Source organism: Impatiens glandulifera, chromosome 4 (genome assembly GCF_907164915.1).
Source record: "Impatiens glandulifera chromosome 4, dImpGla2.1, whole genome shotgun sequence".
Taxonomy (NCBI): domain Eukaryota; kingdom Viridiplantae; phylum Streptophyta; class Magnoliopsida; order Ericales; family Balsaminaceae; genus Impatiens; species Impatiens glandulifera.
Window position 1 is genome coordinate 35360062 of NC_061865.1, and position 22807 is coordinate 35382868.

General features: G+C 31.9%; 2 protein-coding genes across 3 annotated transcripts; one reads left to right on the top strand and one right to left on the bottom strand.

Moving 5' to 3' along the window:
- Nucleotides 1-620: 620 nt before the first annotated feature.
- Nucleotides 621-7054, bottom strand: LOC124936275 (exocyst complex component EXO70A1). Its single transcript, XM_047476758.1, has 11 exons — nt 6879-7054; nt 6634-6729; nt 6048-6253; nt 4727-4945; nt 3713-3851; nt 3413-3625; nt 2647-2852; nt 2304-2501; nt 2135-2234; nt 842-1059; nt 621-751 (listed from the first exon to the last, which is right to left on the bottom strand). The coding sequence occupies exons 1-11, from the start codon at nt 7038-7040 to the stop codon at nt 634-636; spliced, it is 1875 nt and encodes a 624-aa protein (XP_047332714.1). The 5' UTR covers nt 7041-7054; the 3' UTR covers nt 621-633.
- A 4150-nt stretch (nt 7055-11204) lies between these two features.
- LOC124933936 (DExH-box ATP-dependent RNA helicase DExH1) lies at nt 11205-21309 on the top strand. 2 transcript variants are annotated; one of them, XM_047474381.1, is made up of 16 exons: nt 11205-11517; nt 11728-11873; nt 12736-12835; nt 12910-13122; nt 13230-13325; nt 14495-14770; nt 15452-15655; nt 15745-15897; nt 16458-16550; nt 17138-17352; nt 18667-18826; nt 18937-19210; nt 19322-19514; nt 19782-19968; nt 20532-20906; nt 21023-21309. In XM_047474381.1, exons 1-16 carry the CDS (start codon nt 11224-11226, stop codon nt 21155-21157), a joined length of 3114 nt encoding a protein of 1037 aa, XP_047330337.1. In that variant the 5' UTR covers nt 11205-11223; the 3' UTR covers nt 21158-21309. The 2 variants fall into 2 exon arrangements, with proteins under 2 accessions (XP_047330337.1, XP_047330338.1); XM_047474382.1 differs by lacking the exon at nt 11205-11517 and having other exon boundaries at nt 11734-11873; nt 12732-12835.
- Nucleotides 21310-22807: the final 1498 nt, after the last annotated feature.

Consider the following 22807-nt stretch of genomic DNA (forward strand, 5'->3'; position numbering starts at 1 on the left):
TTATTATCTTTTCTTTTGTTTTTGTTTATCCAACTTGTTATATTTTATGTCGTTTTCTTTATCCTTCATATTTATTTTCGTTTTTCTTTATCTCGATCCAAAAATTTTCATATTTATTTTTTATTTTTGATGAATGTGTTCCACTTTTTATATAAATAAAGTAAGAAAAACCCGAATATAACTCTCTTTCTCTTTTGTGCATATATAAAACATATTATCTTTTTGTATAACTTACATTTGGTTGGGTGGATTTTTCCATCTTTATTTTTTCCTTTCCTCTGTATTTTATATTTTGGTGATGTACACTTTATCAAATGACCTTATAATAAATGACTCTTAATTAAAAATAAAATATAACTTAATTCATATAAAACTGAGTCAACTTACATGAATGGCAAGAATAACGTTTAATTGCATTAAAATGCTAATAGCAGTAAGAAAAATTGAAGTGTTTATTCTTATTTGGTAAAAAGAACCATGGAAAACAAAAACAAAAAAGAAGGAAAGAATGAAATAATGTTGGACCACATTATTATTGTCCACAAAATATATGTACATCATGACCACCTCTAATAGAAGGCCAAAAAACTTCCTACAAAATGAATGAACGAATAGCTTGTACTCTCACTACAGTTATCGCTTTTGTTCACCCCATGTCTTCCCTTCAAAAAACTCGGCCAGCATTCTCTCAAGATCCTCTGGTGTAAACCTGATGTATTTTTGCGGGTTTTTCCCATTCTCAATCATATGCCTGGAGATTCATTAACATCATAATATATAATTTTCAACCATTTTTGTAACAAATGAGAAGACAGTTACAAATTTTTTAGACTTTTATTACCCAAATCGTTTGATGAAAGATCTGTAGGCAGGCAAAAGGACTTCAGCCACGGCAAGTCTAAGAGACTCACGCAACTCACTATCAGGAACTGTCCATTGTGATTGTCTCTGATGAAGCTCTTCAAATTGAACATTAAATGTTTTGTACCGATCTTTTACTCCTGCCCTTGAAATCGCTCCTCCACTATCATTTCCCTGAACCGTCATACACTGAAGGATCTACATAACCACCAATTATTTTGTTGAATATTATTATAACAATATTGCTACTCAAATTATTTTATGTTTAAGCAGCATCATTGCTTCTGCTTTTGATTATAATCTAACAATAAAACTATATGTTACAATAATAAAGACTTATGAAGCTACTATTCCATATTTTTACATTTAAAATGTTAAACTTATGTGGATGTAGCTAAGTGATTAGTTAGAGTGTCTGCTTCCTAAATGGAATGTCACTAATTCGATGACTACTTGCCATGGTTAAAAAATTTAAGTTATAATTAATACAAAGTCTGGTTATAGAAACTATTAACTGATGTTTGTAGAAACTATTCATTATATGTTGTTGTTTTGTCCCTTTTGTAAAAATATGTGAGACATGATTTGTCAAGTATTCAATATTTAAAAGGGACTGGAGGATGTCTGACTGCCCTTTGGTGAACAATATGGGCGAAAGAAAAAAGAACATTTGAAGGAACGAATTTTAATCAGGATAGAAGCAAAGAATTACTTTTCACATCTTTCAAAAAGGGCGGGAATGTCTCTAGTTTGGAGGTTCATAACATGATCGATTAAATGATAACAAATAGTAAGCATTTCAGGTTTCAATCTATCTTCAGTTAGTTTTGAATTATGATGGTTTTTGTTTAATGTTTGTTCCACATTGATACACATTGATGATTTTATGGGCATGCAAGCAAGCAGCCTATTTGTTGCTCTCTTTAGGAGGCATTAGACAAGTCTTTTTTATTTATGCTCTCAATTTTATTTTACATAAATATCTAGCTAAGGTCTTTTTATTTATGCTCTCAATTTTATTTTACGTAATAATCTATCTAAGGTCTTTTTATTTATACTGTCAATTTTATTTTACGTAAATATCTAGCTAAGTTGTTTTAAATAATAATTGAATATGAGACCTCAGCCTCTTACTTCAGTTCAAGATTCTTTACCAGTTGAGCTATTCTAGATGAATGTTGTTTATTAACAAACTCAACATCAGGTCATGTTGAATTTTAATTTGATAAACTATACAAGAAGAAATTGTGAGGAATATGGTAAATATAAAAACCTTGGACCACGATATCCTCTTGTATTGATTTGCATGTTGCTGAACTATTCTTCTGTGAATTTGTACCCAATCGTCACCCAACATGTCCTTCGCCTCTGACCTGAATAGAACTATTAAATGCTGATGATATAAAGAATATTTTATGTGTTATGGGAAAAAAAAATTTAACCTGCGGACAGATCTAACAATATAGTGGATGTTGTTCATAAGAAACAGTTGAGTCAAGGCAGGATCTTTATACTGCTTGGACTTCCCGTCGAGGTTATTCTGAAGAGCCTGCATGACCCGTGTTGTTATATTTGCCAACTGCTCATCTGGATCAGTTGCATCAAATTCTTGGAAAAGTAGTTTCAATGTGGACTGATAGCTGCCAATAAATTTGATTCACAAAGTTTGCAACATTAAATGGATCCAATGATTACTACTCGTAAAGGAGCAAACATAAAAATAAACAATCTATATTATTCGATAATGAAAAATAAATAACATTGTAAAGGACTATATCAACTTACTCATAGAGGAACTTCACATAATTTATCACATAACTTGTCAGCGGATGGACAGTTCCGTCTAGAACAGCATTCTTGGTTGCATCTTTTTCAACTGCATCCTCAAAATCAGCAAAGGTCTCCTGGGCTGTCTGTGCCAAACGCTTTGTCAAAGCAGCAGCAGAATCTCTCATATCCGCACAATGCTTTCCTTCAAAAATTGTTTCCATCTGTAGAATCAGAAGTGAAATGACTTTAACGTAACAAATTCAGTAAATAATGAATAGTAGAAAAAAGAAAAATTGAGTTCTAGACTACCGAGATTGGGGGGAAAAGTTAAGGCACCTACTCCCTAAAAATTGAAGATAATGCATCTTGATCATAGCTATACAGAAGACTATTTGGAGAATTTCAGGAAAAAGTAGTGTCACAGTCTTATAATTTCAAACAACCTGTTTAAATTAATGCAATGATTAAACTATTAAAGACCCAAAGATATCAAAACAGTTTAGATATTAATAGAGGTTCATCTGAAGCAGGGGTATAGTCATACAATTAGCATTTTAAGTATCTATAGCCAGTAGAACAAAGCAGGAAAAAGATCACCATCATGACCTAACATAAACACACCCATTATAGAATCCATCTATTCAAGTTCACCTAAATATATAACTTAGGACCACAAAATCAGGGAACTCTAAGAAACGACTGTGTTGACCAACTTTCTTCTGGCTATTGAAAAAAATATATAGGCAAAAACACGTAACCCATTAGAGAATTATGCTCATACCTCTGGCTGAAGCTCTCTCATTATCTCATACATGTCTAGAAGAACAAATAATTTCTCAGGTGACCTCTTGCTTTTGGCAATAGCTTCCCCAAAGCTGAGTAGTACACCAACACTGGCACCAGTAATTTCTGCAAAACACTGCTCCCTAAGAGAATCACAACCTTCAAATATTTGATCACTAATTTTCTTTTCCCCAGCAAACAACAGTTTGACCTATTAGAATTCCAGTAATAAGATTCAGAAAGGAGCACCACCTTCTATAATCATTGAAGGATTTGGGAATCAATATTTGAGTCTTACAGAAATTCGCATGTAATGAATCCAATTTCCAATTTTAGATTCCAAAACCTCCCAGGGCATCTTCTGCACATCATCTTTACTTAGTTTCTCCACTCCTAATTTTTTTATGCTTAGTTCCAAAGCTACGGTCCGGGTTTCACTGTCAAAAAATAGTCGCAGTTAAACATAAGCCAAGAAAGAACTATAAATATTTTTTAGCTCCTATATGCACATACAGTTTATCAGAAAAAGATAACTATGAATATAGGCATGTAGATATTTCTTCTTTATCATGAAATTGTTGACATCATTAAAGAGGAGTGGTCCAATAAACATAAATGCACTTTTGATATGAAGGCAAACAACCACTTTATTAGAAAGAGCCAAGTTTGATAACTCCATTCTCCGTCAAACTAGATGGAAAATTTCAGTATAAACGAGGAGACCAAAAAGATATTGATTCAACAAAATAGAGTAAGTTTGATAATCCTACCTTATAAAATTGAAATTATACTAATCCCATTATATATCAAAACATAGCCTTGATGTTATTGGAAGCAAACTTAATTATAAGACAATCCTAACACATTTATGTAAACTACGAAGACAAACTATACTCACATGTTAACTCAAACTCAAATATTGTTAAACCAAAGTCTACCCACCATCAAACACCTGCTTAAATAATTAACTCAAGCCTATTATGACATCAATATCTTTATTCAGAAAGACAATGGCACGCCATTGGGGACCATAGCAACAAGGCCAAATGAACTGAAAGAATACAAAAATTTATGGCAATATTTGGATCATTAGCTCCAAATAGGCAAATAAGCAAGAAAAACAGTAAAACCAGTTGAATACTAGGGTAAGAAGTGGAGAAAAAGAATAAAAGATACTCCAACATTAATCATAAAAGACTAAATAAAGGTTCCAAAGTTGAACCCGAATTAGATTCAACTTACATGCATGTAAGTATCTAAAATATAGATTAGAAAGCATGAAAAGGATATAAAACTGTATAATTAATTTCACCTATAAATATCAAAGAGTTGGTGTTGGTGCTCAGCCTTAATCATCTGTTGAGATAGATCATGTAGCAATGGCAGAATCCTTGGTGGCATAAGAACAGGAGGTGTGAAAACAGTAGTATCCAAGCTGGCGTTGGATGGTCTCTTGTTGCCTGATTCGCCAGCTGATGGTCGCATGTTATTTGGTATTAGGTCAACAAGACGATCAGGTTCCACAGGCTTGCTAAAAATACATTTGAAAATAGTTTAGTAACTCTAAATCATCAAGATTAAATAGAAATGTACAATGCAAAAAAAAAACAGAATAATTTGTGTTTTAGGATCACATTTAATCTAGAGAAGTGATATGCCAATCAAAAATACTTCCACATCATTCAACTTTATATCAAATGAGAGAGCAACTCAAGTACAAGCATAATGTTTCTGGGCAACACGTATCCTCTAACAAGTTGTCCTCACATCTTCTTTAAAGTGTCGAAAGATTTCACTCACATGACAATCTGTGAAGGGGACATGTTAGATTACATGGAGATAAACAAAAACTTCTTTTAAACATTCAAAGATTGGAATTTATAGTTGTTTTCAATTGTCTAAACAAGAATTCAAGTATAAGAACTTTTTTTTGAAAGAGGTCAACTTTTTATGAGCGCAAGAAGCGTTCAAACGTTACAAAGATTTGAAAGGGGAAGAAAAAAATCAAAAACAAAAGCACAAGAGCTTGGCTAATGTTCATGAAAAATGCAAGTATTTTGAGAAACGAGTCTGGTAATAATTAAACATTCAGTATACAAACCATGTATATATTACACATATTACACATGCTTAAATGGCACTCTCATTTTTCCATATCTAGAGATGGGATCCATAAGAAAATAATGCAACCATTATAGGACAAAGACTATATAGAGGTAGAATAAAAGAACAAGTCTAGAGAATTTGTGACAAAAGCAGGTAAGAATTGAATGTTGTATATTAATATGCTCAAAAAGTGAACCTAATAATATTTGTTGGATTTCTCCGCCATTTTACTTCACGTTAGAATTGAAGATATAATTTTAATTCTAATAGAATTGGATTTTGATTATATTGAAAATATTTTATGTTGGAATAATTCTTGGAAAATTTAATTCTTAATGAGTTGTTATTTTTCTTCTTCCATTTTATTAATTTCTCATTGCAACAACCACTATCATTCCACATTAGTCATGCCATTGGTCTTCAAAACTCAAAGTAAACAACATGAGGTTTTGTCTCCCTTTTTTTCCAAAACATGAAAGGAAACTATACTGCAATGCAAATTAATCGAATCTATAAATCATATAAACCTGTGCAATGTCAAGATCTGTCGAAATTCCTCTTCTAATTTTAGCATTGCCTTTGATAATAAGTTGTTCGCATGGTTAAGCACCCCCATACTACTCTTGAGGCTTTTGTTACTACTAAAAAATGTCACAATGTTCCGCATCTGGTTAACCGCTTGTATGTAACTCTCCAAATCTTCATGCGGCCCTCGCAATAACTTTGCCTCGGCCTGAAGAGGAAAACTAACAAAATTTTCAAAACCCATCAAATGCATGTCTTAAGATAATGTATCATAAATCAAATGAAATTAAGCATGTTTCAACCGGGATCATAATGTATTCTAACACCAACACGATTTCTCTTCTTTTAACTTCTTACATGATTTTGATCTAGAAAAGGCCCTCCAATTAATCTAGACTTTTGGGCATACTTACTATGCTACAATATTTAAGAAATTCCCTTATTAATTAATGATTGTTTTACCCTTTATTAAGTCATGATCCTAACTTGAGTGCAGTGATATCTTCATTAAAAGCATTACACTTCACACTCCTGTCTCTGTCTAATTAGATATGCATTAAGTTAAGACCAAAGAGAGATGACAATAACCTGTCGTGATAGGTCAAATTGACCTAAATACACTTCAGCAGACTTCAGTGCCTTATCAATGTTCTCATGAGCCCTCCGAATCGAATGCGTCTTTATCTGCCACAGATAACCTAAAGCGTTAGCATTAAGGAAATATAAAGAAACCTAACTTGTACATACGTATAAATAGAAAGATATAGGTAAAATTACAGACGTGGAGAGAAAGATGCATGCATGAAAATATGGAGACATTTTGAAATGCATACCTGGGTGGGGCGCATGGCGGTCTCTAGGGCGGATAGACGGTGATCGAATGAGCCTAGAATGGTAATCATGTTGTCAGTGATGATTTGGCTCTTCTGCAGTGACTCCCTCGTCATTATTGCCCTCTCCGCTAGGGTTTCCTTCGCAAAAGGTCCAACTGCCATGCCTCCTGAGTTTTTCATCTCTCTGATTATGCGATTTCCACCTTCTCTCAATCTCTCTCCTCCATGGATGAACTTTGCATGAGAGAGAGTCAGCTAGACGTTACTTTACGTTCATTATATCTTTATGTTCCTACTTAATAAGGAATTATATTATAATATACATTATATTACATGGAGCAAAAGACCAGGGATAGGGATGAGGTTCAAATCTTACTCTACCTTACAAAAATTAATTATTGCATAGAATAAGTCAAAAGAAAAATAAGAAAAGGAATGAAAACTCTTTCTATTTTGTGAAGGTTATATAAAATGAAACATAAATATTGGAACATCATATATAAGGGTTTAAATGAGCTTAGCTGAGTCGCTCGGTAAAAATTGAATTCGAGTCAAGTTTGAGCCAGCTCGTTTAAGATTCGAGTCGAATTCGAGCTTAGGTAAGACTCGCTTGATGGCTCTTCCAACTTTTTCGAGTCTAATCATATTTTTTTTTTATATATTTTTTTTAATGAAAATTTAAAACACCCCTAAGACTATTTATAGGCTTATCTATATATATATAATGATGCTTAATTTTTAAAGTGTCCGGATTGCCGGGTCGAGAGCTGTGGTTAATTTGGATACTTGGGTCGGATTGTGGTTGACCCGTTTTTAAATTTAAAACGGTTAAAAATAAAATTAAAAATGCTAGAGGTATGTTTCGAACTTGCAACCTAACAAAACAAGTACAACTCTTTAACCAACTAGGCTACAAAGACTTTATATTTTAAATTCAACACCAAATTTGATAAACGCGGGACGTTTTAATATTAATATAAGTTCAACTTTTTAACTAACTAATCTATATATATAATGATGCTTAATTTTTAAAGTGTCCGGATTGCCGGGTCGAGAGCTGTGGTTAATTTGGATACTTGGGTCGGATTGTGGGTTGACCCGTTTTTAAATTTTAAACGGTTAAAAATAAAATTAAAAATGCTAGAGGTATGTTTCGAACTTGCAACCTAACAAAACAAGTACAACTCTTTAACCAACTAGGCTACAAAAACTTTATATTTTAAATTCAACACCAAATTTGATAAACGCGGGACGTTTTAATATTAATATAAGTTCAACTTTTTAACTAACTAATCTATATATATATAATGATGCTTAATTTTTAAAGTGTCCGGATTGCCGGGTCGAGAGCTGTGGTTAATTTGGATACTTGGGTCGGATTGTGGTTGACCCGTTTTTAAATTTAAAACGGTTAAAAATAAAATTAAAAATGCTAGAGGTATGTTTCGAACTTGCAACCTAACAAAACAAGTACAACTCTTTAACCAACTAGGCTACAAAGACTTTATATTTTAAATTCAACACCAAATTTGATAAACGCGGGACGTTTTAATATTAATATAAGTTCAACTTTTTAACTAACTAATCTATATATATATAATGATGCTTAATTTTTAAAGTGTCCGGATTGCCGGGTCGAGAGCTGTGGTTAATTTGGATACTTGGGTCGGATTGTGGGTTGACCCGTTTTTAAATTTAAAACGGTTAAAAATAAAATTAAAAATGTTATCTGTAATTTTTTTTCAAGGTTTTTATATTATTACTCGTGCATTTGCACGGGCTAAATTCTAGTTGTTTATTATATCAATACCAAAATTATTAGTACATAAAAGGTATGAGATTTTCAATATTTTAGTATATCAAGATATATCAAAATAATATTTATAAATTAAAAAATATATATTATGTAATACTTATAAGAAAATAAATATATTGATATTAATTTAATTACGAAAATATAATTTTTAAAAATTAAATAAAAATATATAATTATATTGTAATATTATTTAATATATGTAATCTCAATATATTATATTTTATAAGATATAAAGGTATTTTTATTTTATTATAAAGTATTTTATTTTTCGAAACTATATTGCAAGAAGACTAAAGAGACTGCTCATTGATACTTCTTCAACAAACTTACATCTCGTTTCGAAGCCCTAAATCTCGACTCCGATAAAACCCTAAATCTTGTTCAGTTATTGCTCTCTTTAAGCACTAAATCTATATAGTAGTTGTTGACATAACCCATTTTTGATATAAGATATTTATATATAAATATATTTAAATTCGAACTTCGAGCTTATCGAGCCTATCAAGCAAACTCGAGTCTATGGTTATTTGATCGAGTCGAGTTCGAGCTTAATATTAAAAGCTCGATCGAGCTCGAACCGAGCCAATAAAAAACAAGTCGAGCCGAACTCGAGCCAGGGCTAGTTCGAGCTCGGCTCGGCTCGTTTACACCCCTAATCATATATGATTCCAGAAGGAATCGTGTATCTCAATTTTTGTTTTATTAAAAATTTTATTATTTTAATTAAAAAATATACAATTTTAAACCGTTGTTTTTTTTCTTATTTATTAATAAAATATCTTAATATTTTAATTATATATATAATTAAATTAAAAAAATATATATTTTTTAAATTATTAAAATGTTATATATATAAGAAACTTAAATACATTTTTAAATTATATATATTAATATATTTATATATCTTAATATTTTATTCATACATCACCTAAAATTTCGGTATAGAAAAAATGCATACATTTACCTTACCTTAGTTTTGGTATACTTTTTTCAGTATACCTTAGTTTTGGTACTTAATATCTAAAAAAAATATTAACTTAAACAAAAAAAAACAATTCAACTAAGAATAAATAAAAAAACCATATCTGCAGCTTTCTTTCGATCAGAAACCTTGAACATCGGTTGTGCTTCATTTAATAAGTTCACAAACTCTTTTCCTTCGATAACTTTGAATGACACTTCATCGAGAATCACATACTCGGTCAATTTTATTTTACATTTTTTCTGGTTAAAAGTATGTGAAAACAAAGCACTTTCTTGCCTCATCGCCTTGTTCGTCAATATAGTTCGAGTTTTATCACATCTACAGGCTTTACTTGTTTCATAAAGTGGACTCAACTTACACCTTTTTAATAAGTTGTTTTCAACCCACTAGTACTTTCAGAAACGGCTGGAATCTCAACTTGACAGTACTTGCATACTCCGATTGGTTGTATTCTTCCATCAACCAACTCTTTTCTTTTATTTTTACAGTGTTCCCAAAATATACTCTTATTATGTTTAAGAGTTATAGAGAATTTTTTTTTAAGTTTTTCTTACTTTTTTTCGAGTCGTATTTTGTATTTGAGATGAATATGACAACATATCAAACTTCATTAGGACTGTTTTAAAAAAAATATTAAACACCTTACTATGTTTTACATATATTAAATTATATTATAATATAATTATATTTTGATTTCATTTTCTAAAATTATAATTTTGTAATTAAATTAATATTATTTTTTTTATAAGTATTATATAATATATATTTTTTAATTTATAAATATTATTTTGGTATTTCAATATACCTTCATATACCAAAATTTTGAAAATCACATATTTTTACTTTATCAATAATTTCGATATCGATATCGTACCATACCTTATTAGTATAACAAAAATATTAATATTTGTGATATAACACTAAAAAACACAAATCTTAGTCATTGATTCTTTTAAATTAAATATCCAGATTCAAATTGATATTTTAATATCTTCGTGTCATTCTCCCATACTTTTCCCTTTATAAAATAAATATAATATGGAGTTAATATTTTCATTTTGGATTCCATTCCAAAATAGACTTTAATTATTTGAAACAAAAATAAATAAATGTATAAATAATAATTTTAAAAAATATATATATAATGAATAATATCAAACAAAATTATATATAAAAAATATTTAAAACCTAATTAAATTTATATAAAATATTTTATTTATTCTCTTAATTAATTTTTATCATCATTTTCTGTAAACCCATATCAAAATTTTAATTATTTTCTTAGTAATCCTAACTATAATTTATAAATTTGTGATTAATTTATTTATATACATTCAAATCACGGGATATATATTATAGATAAAAATATTTTTGTTTAGACGAGAGTTAGACCATAAAATGTTAATACATATATTTTTGATTTGAATATCTCGTTTAAATATAAGAAGGAAAAACATTGTGTAATAATATTAAAATACATTAAAAAATAATTGAGGTCAATAAAATAAAGACTACAAAAACTGTGGGGGTTCAAGGGCCTGCAAATGCATCTTTCCTCTACCTTCGCCATAACAGCCAACTGTACATTAATCCGCGTAAGAGCTCTTCTGCCATTGTCGTTGTCTCATACCTTCTTCATACGCGTATCAACCATGTCTCACCGTCCTAACTTCCAAGGTGGCCGCCGCGGCGGCAGCGGTGGAGGACGAAACTTTGGTGGCCGTGGTTCCCGTGGAGGAGGTCGCGGCGGCGGAGCTCGTGGAGGTGGAGGGGGCGGCGAGCAGCGATGGTGGGACCCTGTTTGGAGGGCCGAGCGTCTAAGGCAGCAAGCTGCTGAGGTATATCTTCTGTGAACTCTATTATTTATTTATTTATTTCAGGTCTCATTTGAACTCCCAGTTATTATTTAAGTTCTCTTTAACAATCCCCTAAGATTTGTTCCGGAGACCTTGATTATTGTTTCTAAAGGAACTCTTATTCAATACCCTTATAGAATCTGCATATAGACTTCTCTCGTGGCCTCTTGATAGGACTGTCTTTGCTTGCAGCTGGAGATTTTTGATGAAAAGGATTGGTGGGAAAAGGTAGAGAATTTCAAAAGAGGTGGAGAGCAAGAGATGGTAATTAAGCGAAACTACAGTCGGGGTGACCAGGAAACACTCGGTGATATGGCTTACCAGTTAGGGCTTTACTTGTAAGTATGAATATCAGCAATTAACCACTAGACTATCACAAATGCAATTCTTGTTCATTGAAAATCTATTCTTTCAAGCGGACAAAGTTTCAATATAATGCAGTTTACAGAAATATAGGGAAGTAAGAAGCTGTTACTATGACTGAGCTTCAAATGAGATCCTTCGTACTAGTTTACATTTCAGAGGTTTCAACTGAAGTGGGACACCTAATGTTGCTCTCCCTTTATGCAGTATATATATTACATAATGACAAACCCAATTTTTTTTACATATCATTCTATATGATATCAGAGGGAGATCTTTTTATCATAGGAGAGGCCTTTCACATTTTATATAATTCCTCCTTTTATACAAAATAAATGAAAAAATTATTTGAGAGATATGCTTAGATTTGAGCAAGTAAAGGGGAAATGCAAATTAGATTTATGTGTGTGACTGAAGAAAACAAGAGATTCTTTGTAGACGAGCTTAGCTTTCTAGGTTATTCTTTTGATACATATGTATGTCTGACTGCCTCAAATTGGTTCATCATCTCCTAATCACTTTAGAAAGAGATTGTCCAATTTGCAATCACTACAAAGTTGGATGGAAGGACAAGTTGATTAGCTAACAAAATATGTGTTTATCCAATGAATCAACCCATATATATATATATGTTTTTCATTGACATTGAATTTTCCATACAAGATGTATGATATTACTACCTTCCTCATCTTTGTTAACAAAATTTAAAGTCCATGGTGGTTAGATGAATGATAACATGGTCAAGTTCAACAATAAGTTGAAGTAGATCAGACAAAAATATATTATGAATTTTACACTCTAAATTTCTTTCTTCTTTTTGTGTTTGTGGAAAGAAAGCCATGCATATAACAAAGGTAAGGCCCTTGTTTTGAGCAAAGTTCCACTGCCAAATTACCGAGCTGATCTTGACGATCGTCATGGATCCACACAGAAAGAGGTATGATTCCATGCCCGTCACAGTTATGGTATTTGTGTTTAGTTTTTATCTCTATTTCTTAACCACTCGTGCAGATATGCATGTCTACTGAAACTGAGAGAAGAGTGGGGAATCTATTGCATAGTTCAAGGACATTACCTGAGGAAAATTCTCCTAGTGCATCCTCTCAAAGTATAAAAAAACCAGTGCAGGATGATATTGTTTCGAAAGCTTGTCATGTCTCAAAAATGGACTCATCTAAGAAGGAACTGAGTATTGAACTCAAAGACAGACAGGAGAAAATAAAGGTGCACATATGGGATACAACTGTCAATGATCTAGTATAAACATGGGTACATGGGAATTAATGCTCATATTTCTACCATTCTTTTCCTGATGCAATTATTACTTTCAGGCTTCTGCAAGTGTGAAGGCTATGCAAGTGTTCACTGAGAAGCTTCCTGCATTCAAAATGAAGTCTGAGTTTTTGAGAGCTGTCTCAGAGAATCAGGTTTGTTACCTCTGTAGCTAATTGTATTGCTTACAATATGTTGTATGAAGCTAGCATTCAGTATTTGTTGTTTTATAGGTCAAAAGCTTTACAGTCGTTTTTGGTGGGTATCAGATGCCTTTCTTATGAATTTTTGTCTGGTGTTTTTCATGTGGATGACATTTTTATTCCTTACTGGCATTGTCTCAATAGTGGCATTATATTACGCATCATAACTGATACGATCTTTGCTGCTTGTATACACTGAAGTTGTTCTTCTCTTCTCTTTCTTTCTTTCTAAAATAAATGTGACTTTCTTATCATCTTATACTTCATCCAAAGAAACAAATAATCATTTTAAATCTGTGGACCTTATGAAAGACCAATATTTCACATGCTAGGATAATTTCAAGTCAAATTGCTGCTTGGTTGTTACTCCCTCAGATTGTATTTATAAGCCTGCTTTGGATAAATTTGATATAAGGGGAAAGAATATTAGGGCTATCACACTACGGTGGAAGTGACAATTATTGATAGAGTAGTATAAATAGAATATTGGTTGTTAAGAATAGTTATGAAATTAAAATGATTTGAATTCTCTTGTTAGAGATTTTCTCTCTCATCCCCATTGTATTCACCCTAGCGGTTAAGGTTCTATCTCCCTCCATTAATTCTTCACTTCTCATCTTGATATAATTCTTCTATCCTTGTATCAGTTATATTTTTCTATATTCAAGATTTATACATAATTCTAGTTAGACTAATTGTCTGCCAATAGATACGATAACTATGGATTAGTAACACAAGATGTCCAAGAACTACACAACCCAGCCTTTTTCTATGATTCTTCTTGGTAGTGGGTGGTTTACTCATTCATGTTGGTCAAACAAGAATTATTATTAATGCATCTATTTCTTAACATTAGCTATATACATAACTGCTCTGTTAAACTGACCAGAATGAAGTATGCACTTTTTTTACCCTGTCCTTGTGCATATGATAATGTTCTTAAACTATTAAGGCCTCCTCCACATTCTCATTCAAGGCAATCTTCTCTAATTTGATAAGTTGGATTGCTTTCACACAATGTCCTTTTGATCTCATATTGGTTTCATGTGCAATGATTATATATGTAAGTATGTCATGGTTGGAATGTTTCTTTTTACTCCCTATCGTGATATCTCATGTAGGTGTTAGTTGTTTCTGGAGAAACAGGTTGCGGGAAAACAACTCAACTTCCTCAATTCATTCTAGAGGAGGAGATTTCTTCTCTGCGTGGTGCGGATTGCAGCATAATGTGTACGCAGCCTCGCCGAATATCTGCAATATCTGTTGCAGCTCGTATATCAGCTGAAAGAGGAGAGAGTCTTGGTGAGACTGTTGGCTACCAGATACGTTTGGAATCAAAACGTTCAGCTCAAACACGGTTGCTATTTTGCACCACTGGTGTCTTACTTAGGCAATTGGTAATGTTTTACTCCTTACGGCATTTTAATTACTGAGTTGTTTCGTGTTCTTTCCTTGCATTCTGAGGAGATTAGAGACTTGTTTGATGTAGTTTTTTTCTAAATAAAACAACTTTTTCGAGGAAAAAACTTGTTTGACAAAAAAGTGGATTATTTAGGTTAAATGACCAAAAATATCTTTTGTATTTATTATTTTAAAATGTTATATTATAGTAAATATATTTTGGTATTTTAGTTGATGATTTTATTGATTAGAAGAAGTAATGAAGGTTGTTTATTTGGATTAAATCCAAATAATCCACATAAATCAAACTCTATATTTTTTCTCTTCTTTGTTTGAAGATTGTAAATGAGGTGTATAGTGGCAAGGTCATTGCCATATCAATTCTAAGACTTCTATTTAGATTAGAAGAAATTCAACATTGTTCAATTTTGGTTGCTTATGCAATACATCCCTCACAATTTGGCTTGGACCAAACTATAACTTGCTATAAGAGATAATCTTCCCCATTGTGGTTGCTCTAGTTAAATGACTTTATGTGTTCTGAAGCAAATGTATGCTTGTCCTTCATCTGATATAGATAGGGGGGACATTTGGATTATTTTCCTCCCAATGAGTCTGTCTGTTTTCCATGATTTAATAATCCTTATTAAGTTAATTCTGGAGATTTCTATGTGCAGGTTCAAGACCCCAATTTAACTGGAGTAACTCACTTGTTGGTGGACGAAATCCATGAGAGAGGCATGAATGAAGACTTTCTCTTGATAATCTTGCACGACCTTCTTCCCCGCAGACCAGATCTTCGACTTATTCTCATGAGTGCCACAATTAATTCTGAGTTGTTCTCTAAATACTTTGGAAATGTCCCAACTATTCACATCCCTGTACTCTTCTCCTCTACCTCATATGAACTTTGAAGGTGTACTACAATCTTCATGTAAATTTCAATTTGTATTATTGTCAATATTTGCAGGGTCTGACATTCCCGGTATCTGAGTTCCATCTGGAAGATATATTGGAGAAAAGTCGTTACCATATAAAATCAGAACTAGATAACTTCCAGGGAAGTTCAAGGAGGAGGAGACAACAAGAATCTAAGCGGGACGCTCTAACTGAATTGTTTGAGGTCTGTTTACTTGGTTGAGATGCTGAGAAATTGTGCTCTTGTGTGATGGGCATTTTGTTAAGATATTTGTTAGTGACAATGCTATCCTTATGCAGCATGTTATTTTAATCTCAAGTCGGAGCTGAGATATATTTTAAAGATTGCATGAGTGCAAAAGCTGATTTTATGTGTTCTTTGTGATTGTATCAATCCTTTTTTCATGCAAATCAATCTAGTTGATCACATATAAATTCCTTTTCCTGTCTATTTGATATGCGCAGCTTCATTTACAGAGTATTTATTACAATTTTCATTATCTTCTAATGGTAATGCTGTTGAGCTACATATATTTTGAACAATTATTTACCGTTTGAATTAAAAGGCTTTGGACCCACCATGTTTAGTCTCTCCTTTTTGATTGATTTATGTTATTTACTGAAGAAAAAGTGGGCCTTGGTTGATGATTATGTTCTTTACTTGCAAGTTTTGATCATCATTTGTTTCTCCCTTGAGCATAGATTCCTTAGGTTGCATGGCTCTTAGAAGAACTATGTTAATGGTTACCATTGTTTTTTTTGTAGGATATTGATATTAATTCTCATTACAAAGGCTACAGCGCTGCTACAAGACAATCTCTTGAAGCTTGGTCTGGATCTATGCTTGATCTTGGACTTGTATGTATGCAATTCTTTCTTAACCACATTTACTAAATATTTCTGCTATTCTCTTATTTTTGGAATGCTGTCCTTCTTACACGTTTTTTTGCTTCATTTCTTATCAAATACCCCAATTTAGATTGTCTAGTCTATATTCTCCACATACTATCTTGGATGAAAATGAATAATCCAATTGGTGTCAATTTGATGGTGAGAGATTGTAAATTGCAATTTTATTATTTTATTGTGAGATGGTGAGCCCTTCAGTTGGAAGTTTATAATGTTGAAAGGACATGAATCTGGTTATAGTTACAAAAGTTGTATGTGTGGTGGTTCATGATATTTTCTGTCAACTGTTGAAATCCTTATTAATCCATTGAACCATTTGGTTATCATTGATAGATAATACTCCGGTTGCACTTTGGAAAGAAACTTACAATTACGAGCCTATTTGAAAATTAGTATGTTGTCACAATCTGTTTCACAGTCACAATCTGTTTCACAGTCACAATCTCACTGAATAATTGCCAAAGTTAAAATTAGAAGTTTAAAGATTGCATGGTTTAAAGATTGTTTTCTTGTGCTAAAGTTTTGTTTGACTTTAGGTGGAATCAACAATAGAATATATAAGCCGTCATCTAGGTGATGGAGCAATTCTTGTATTCCTTACTGGCTGGGATGAAATTTCTAAGCTGCTTGATAAGATTAAGTCAAATAGTTTCCTTGGAGATTCAAGCAGATTTTTGGTCATTCCTCTTCATGGCTCAATGCCTACGGTCAACCAACGTGAAATATTTGATCGTCCGCCTACCAATATGAGGTAATAGTCCATCTTTACTTCTGCCCTTGTCTTGGAAGAAACAAATAATTTTTTATGTTAAATAAAGGAGACACCCACATTTACTTGACTTTCTCACTACGTGACTGAGTTGTGTACATTCTCCTTGATCACCTTTTGTGCTAAATCTCTTTACACCATTGACCTATCTCATATATGTTTCATTCAGCTGTGGAATAATTGATCCAAACTTCATAACAAGTAATTGTTTCAGAAGTTCTCTCCTAAATGTTGGGAAAACTTGTGGTTTTTCTTATTCTTTGAGCTGGAGTTCATATACGAGTGATGAACTCAGTACTCAACTACCTTCACCTTATCCAGTATAGAACTGAAATATCTTATATGATGTTACTTCAAATATTATATTGACTTGTTGGATGCATGCTTTTATGTTTTCTTTAGTCTTCCCCTTCTAGTATAAAAATGTCAAACCTTTGTCTTTGTACTGTAAATGATGGAAGAATCTATTCATCTTACTTAAGGGGGTTCTAACCAAGTTAACTGATCAAACCAAAAAATACCCGACCAAAAAGACGCTAAACCAACCGAAAGTTGAGTTTGGCTCTCCTAATGCCGAACAGATGATTTCGTTTCGGTTGTGCGGATCTAAGGGCTAACAGCCGGCGGTTTAGCTGACCGTATATGTATTTATCTATAGATTTGAAAACAATGAAACTATTCATATCGGTGGAATGTATTCCTGTATAGCATTTTGTCAAAATTTGACAGCCACACAATGGTTGTTTTTCATTTTAGTCTTGATAACCTTAATGTATATATATTTATATTCTTGATTATTTGTATCAATCATCTATTATTTTATTTAAAATTTAAATAGATAATGTAGTTTGTTTCAAATTGTTATTTTTGTTATTATTTACTTGCTAAAGTGTTGAATATGGTTATTATTTACTTTATATCATTTTTAAATTTAGTTATTGTTATTAAGCTTGATGTTAGATAATAGAAACATAGATCTCTTTGATAAAATTGGTGGTTTATAATTTTCTATGTTAATTAATACCGACCGAACCGACCAAGAAACTAAAAACCGTCGGTTTGGGATTTAGGTAAACTGACACCTACATTTCGAATGTGCATTTTCGTGATAAAACTGATCAAATCAAACTGCTTACATCCTTAAACTCTTACTTGTGTTAAATCTAATTCCATAGATGGCCATAATCTTCTTCCTCAAATCATTTGAAACTTCTGCAACACACCCATGCACAAATGCCCTTTACACTTATCAAATTTTATGTTCATAGTTATTGTTATAATCCTCTACTCTTGCAGAAAAATTATTCTGGCAACAAATATTGCTGAAAGCAGTATAACTATAGACGATGTTGTATATGTTATAGACTGTGGAAAGTCTAAGGAGACTAGCTATGATGCTCTAAATAAGCTGGCTTGTTTATTACCATCCTGGATTTCAAAAGCTTCCGCGCATCAGGTTAACTTATTTCCTATCTACTTTCAACATGTTTTTCTGTTTTCCCTGTCCTCGATAATTTTTTCTGATCAAATCTATTTTGTAATTCATCGGTGATGACACAATTGCAGAGACGTGGTCGTGCAGGTCGCGTGCAACCTGGAGTTTGCTATAGATTGTACCCAAAAGTTATCCATGATGCAATGCTTGAGTATCAGCTTCCTGAAATTCTTCGAACTCCTTTGCAAGAGCTATGCCTGCATATCAAGAGCTTGCAGCTTGGGGCGATAGCTTCATTTTTATCAAAGGCGCTTCAGCCTCCAGATTCTCTCTCTGTTCAAAATGCTATTGAGCTCCTCAAAACCATTGGGGCTTTAGATGATAATGAAGACCTCACTCCTCTTGGTACAAATAGATTTTTTAGAATTTTTTTTTTTTTATTGGGATAGACTTTAGTTATTTCTGTCATGTGTGAATAAGAAAGTTCTCTCTGACATGATTGGTTTATGTGATTAGGTCGTCACCTCTGCACTCTTCCATTGGACCCAAATATTGGAAAGATGCTCTTAATGGGTTCAATTTTCCAGTGCCTTAATCCTGCATTAACTATTGCTTCTGCTCTTGCACATCGTGACCCATTTGTCCTTCCATTAAGTAGGAAAGAAGAAGCTGATGCTGCAAAGAGGTCCTTTGCTGGTGATTCTTGCAGGTTGCTACCTTTTTCTAAAAATGATTCAAGTAATTCTGGTTTTGCACTACATGGAATGTCTCTCTCGTTATTTCCCTTTTAGCTGGCTTAAAATAAATTATCTCTTTTTAAGTGGGAGGTAGCAATTTTTTCCTTTCACTGATTTTCTGCAATACAAGTTATTTTTATTATAAAAATTTCCCAAGACAAATGATAATTTTAATAGATTTAGTGAATTATCTTGTTAACACTCAAGACTAAAACATTAACCTATTTGGCTTCTTACAGTGATCACATTGCGCTTCTCAAGGCATTTGAAGGATGGAAGGATGCAAAACGTATGGGTAATGACAGATCTTTCTGTTGGGAAAACTTCTTATCGCCAGTAACCCTGCAAATGATGGATGATATGAGGATGCAGTTTCTGGACCTCTTGTCTGGTATTGGATTTGTTGACAAATCCAGAGGCCCTAAGGTACAATCAAAATCATCTTGTCCATCCTAATTCCTTCGCAATCCATATTCTTTAGATATTTTGCCACTTTTGTGGAAATGTTTTTCATCATTCACCTACGACTCTTTTCATTTCTCCAAATGGACTGACATTGAGCCTATTAGTAAACTTGTATCTTATCACGATCTTCACAATCTCATTGGAAAATTGCCAATGTTAAAATTGGCAGTCTATTTCTCATTTGGTATAAATTTTTTTTTGCATTATGACCCAAATTATAGTTATGGTATACAAATAATTTTCTAGATCATGATCCAAACTATAGTATAATTTATTTGGTATATTGATTGTTTTTCTAGATCATGATAAGTTTTTTTTGGTCAATCCAGACCAATACCAATCCAACCCATTTCATGAATAAAATGGGACCAACTGTGATTTTTTGAGAACATAACAAATATAGATTTTTCTGGATCATGATCAACACAAAAGAATGCTATACCGAAACAGGCCATTCTTTCCCTTATCCCCATTTGGCTTTCATGAGTTATCTGGTAAAGTCTTGATTAAAGTAATGTTTTCAGGCTTATAATCAATATAGCAACGATATGGAGATGGTATCTGCAATCCTATGTGCTGGGCTGTACCCGAATGTGGTCCAGTGCAAAAGGAGAGGAAAACGGACAGCATTCTACACAAAAGATGTTGGAAAAGTTGATATCCACCCTGCTTCTGTTAATTCGGGGGTTCACCTTTTTCCTCTTCCTTACTTGATCTATAGTGAAAAGGTGAAATCCTCGAGCATATTCGTAAGAGATTCAACAAATATATCGGATTACACCCTACTCATGTTCGGTGGTAGTCTTGTTCCTAGCAAAACTGATGAATCTGGTGGTATCGAGATGTTAGGGGGGTACCTACATTTTTCTGCTTCAAAGAGCGTATTAGAATTGATAAGGGTAAATTTCCTAAATTGCATCGTTCCACATGTTTTTATTAATAAACTCGTATATATTTCGGTCACTTTGAATGAGATGATGAATTGATTGGATTTTGTTTCCTTCTTTTTGAGCAGAAACTGAGAGGGGAACTTGACAAGCTTTTGAAAAGGAAGATTGAAGAACCTGGGTTGGACATTTCAGTGGAATGTAAGGGAGTTGTGGCTGCAGTGGTTGAGCTAATGCATAGTCATAATAATGTCAGGTATTGAGATTTCGTGTTATTTCTGTGTTGAATAGAAAGTGTGTTCTCTAACCTAATATTGAGTTATTTACATGTACACTAGCTGATAGACCTATCATAGGATATTCACTTATTTTGGATTTTGAGTTTGAATTTAGTATTTCTATAATAAGCTCATTTTTTAAACTGTTTGTGTTTTAAAATTTTAGTTAATTTGTAATTGTTGCCATATTTTTACAAATTTTAGGGGTAGCCCTCTACTAATAAAAATGACAGTTTTAGGGGAATAGATTACTAGAGGGGTAGCTGAAATCAGACCTGCAATTTATCACCAGAAAAATGATTTTATCATAATAATTGTCGATGACATCTAGTTCTCGCACGTCGTAACCCTTCACGACGACAATGGATTCACGCGATTCACTTCATGAAAGATCTCTTATCGGCTTTGCATGTTTCTAAAGATAAAAAAAATACGCATAAATTATAAAAACATTCAAATAATTATATTAATCAAATGCTAAAAAAATAAATAAAATTCAAATAATCATAATCAAAATATCTCTAACCAAATAAACATTTAATAATAATAATAATTAGTAGATTTATCTCACATCTTTCTTTATTTTTTTCTCTCAAATAATACCAAAAAATCAATTTCATCACCTCCTCCCTAAATGGAGAGCTTTCCTGTTCTACCCATATTTTAAATAAGTTTTCTCAAAATTCATTCATTTTTTCATTCTACATTATTAATTAACCCTCTCTCTCCATCTTAATTATTAATTAACATCCTCTCTTTTTAAACAATTAATTAACTTATTAATTAACACATTCTCTCTTAATCGACTAATTAAAATATATTATATAAATATTAAAATAAAATATCACATATATTTTATTTTTACTTAAATTTATAAATATAATATATATAATTAAAATTAAATACACTAAATTAAATAATTTAAATAACTATTATAAATTAAAATAAAATATAATACACTAAAATAAAATATATTAACTCCGTCTTTCTTGTCTGCATCGTTCACAAACTCTCACTTTTTGAGGGTTGTCGATTTCAGTTCGAATAAGCGAACTTTGACCCCTCATACCAGGCTTTTTTTTCTTCTTCATGTCTTTATCAACAATGAGAACACCATACATTTTCTAATTATTTGCGAATGGAAACGTCCAATATGATTTATTAAGAATTTGGTTAAACTCGGATTTCCACATTTTACAAAGTGTTGATAAATCCATTTTCTACTAGAGCAAAAACATAAACATAATGTTGTGTTATGTATTTTATTTTAATGTAATATTTATGTTATGTATTTTATTTGTGATGTAATGTTTATGTAATGTATTTTATTTTAAAGTTTAATATATATTTTTTTAAATTTATAATAGTTATTTAAATTATTTAATTTTAACTATATATTATATTTATAAATTTAAGTAAAAATAAAATATATGTATTATTTTATTTTATTTTAATATTTATATAATATATTTAATTAGTTGATTGGGAGAGTAATGATTAAATAATATTTAAATATTAATCAATAGTTTAAAGAGAGAAGGGATTAATTAATGGGTTAAGAGAAATAGTGGGTTAATTAATGGATTAATTAATTATATAGAGAGGGAGGTGGTAGCTTGGAAAAATGAATGCAAA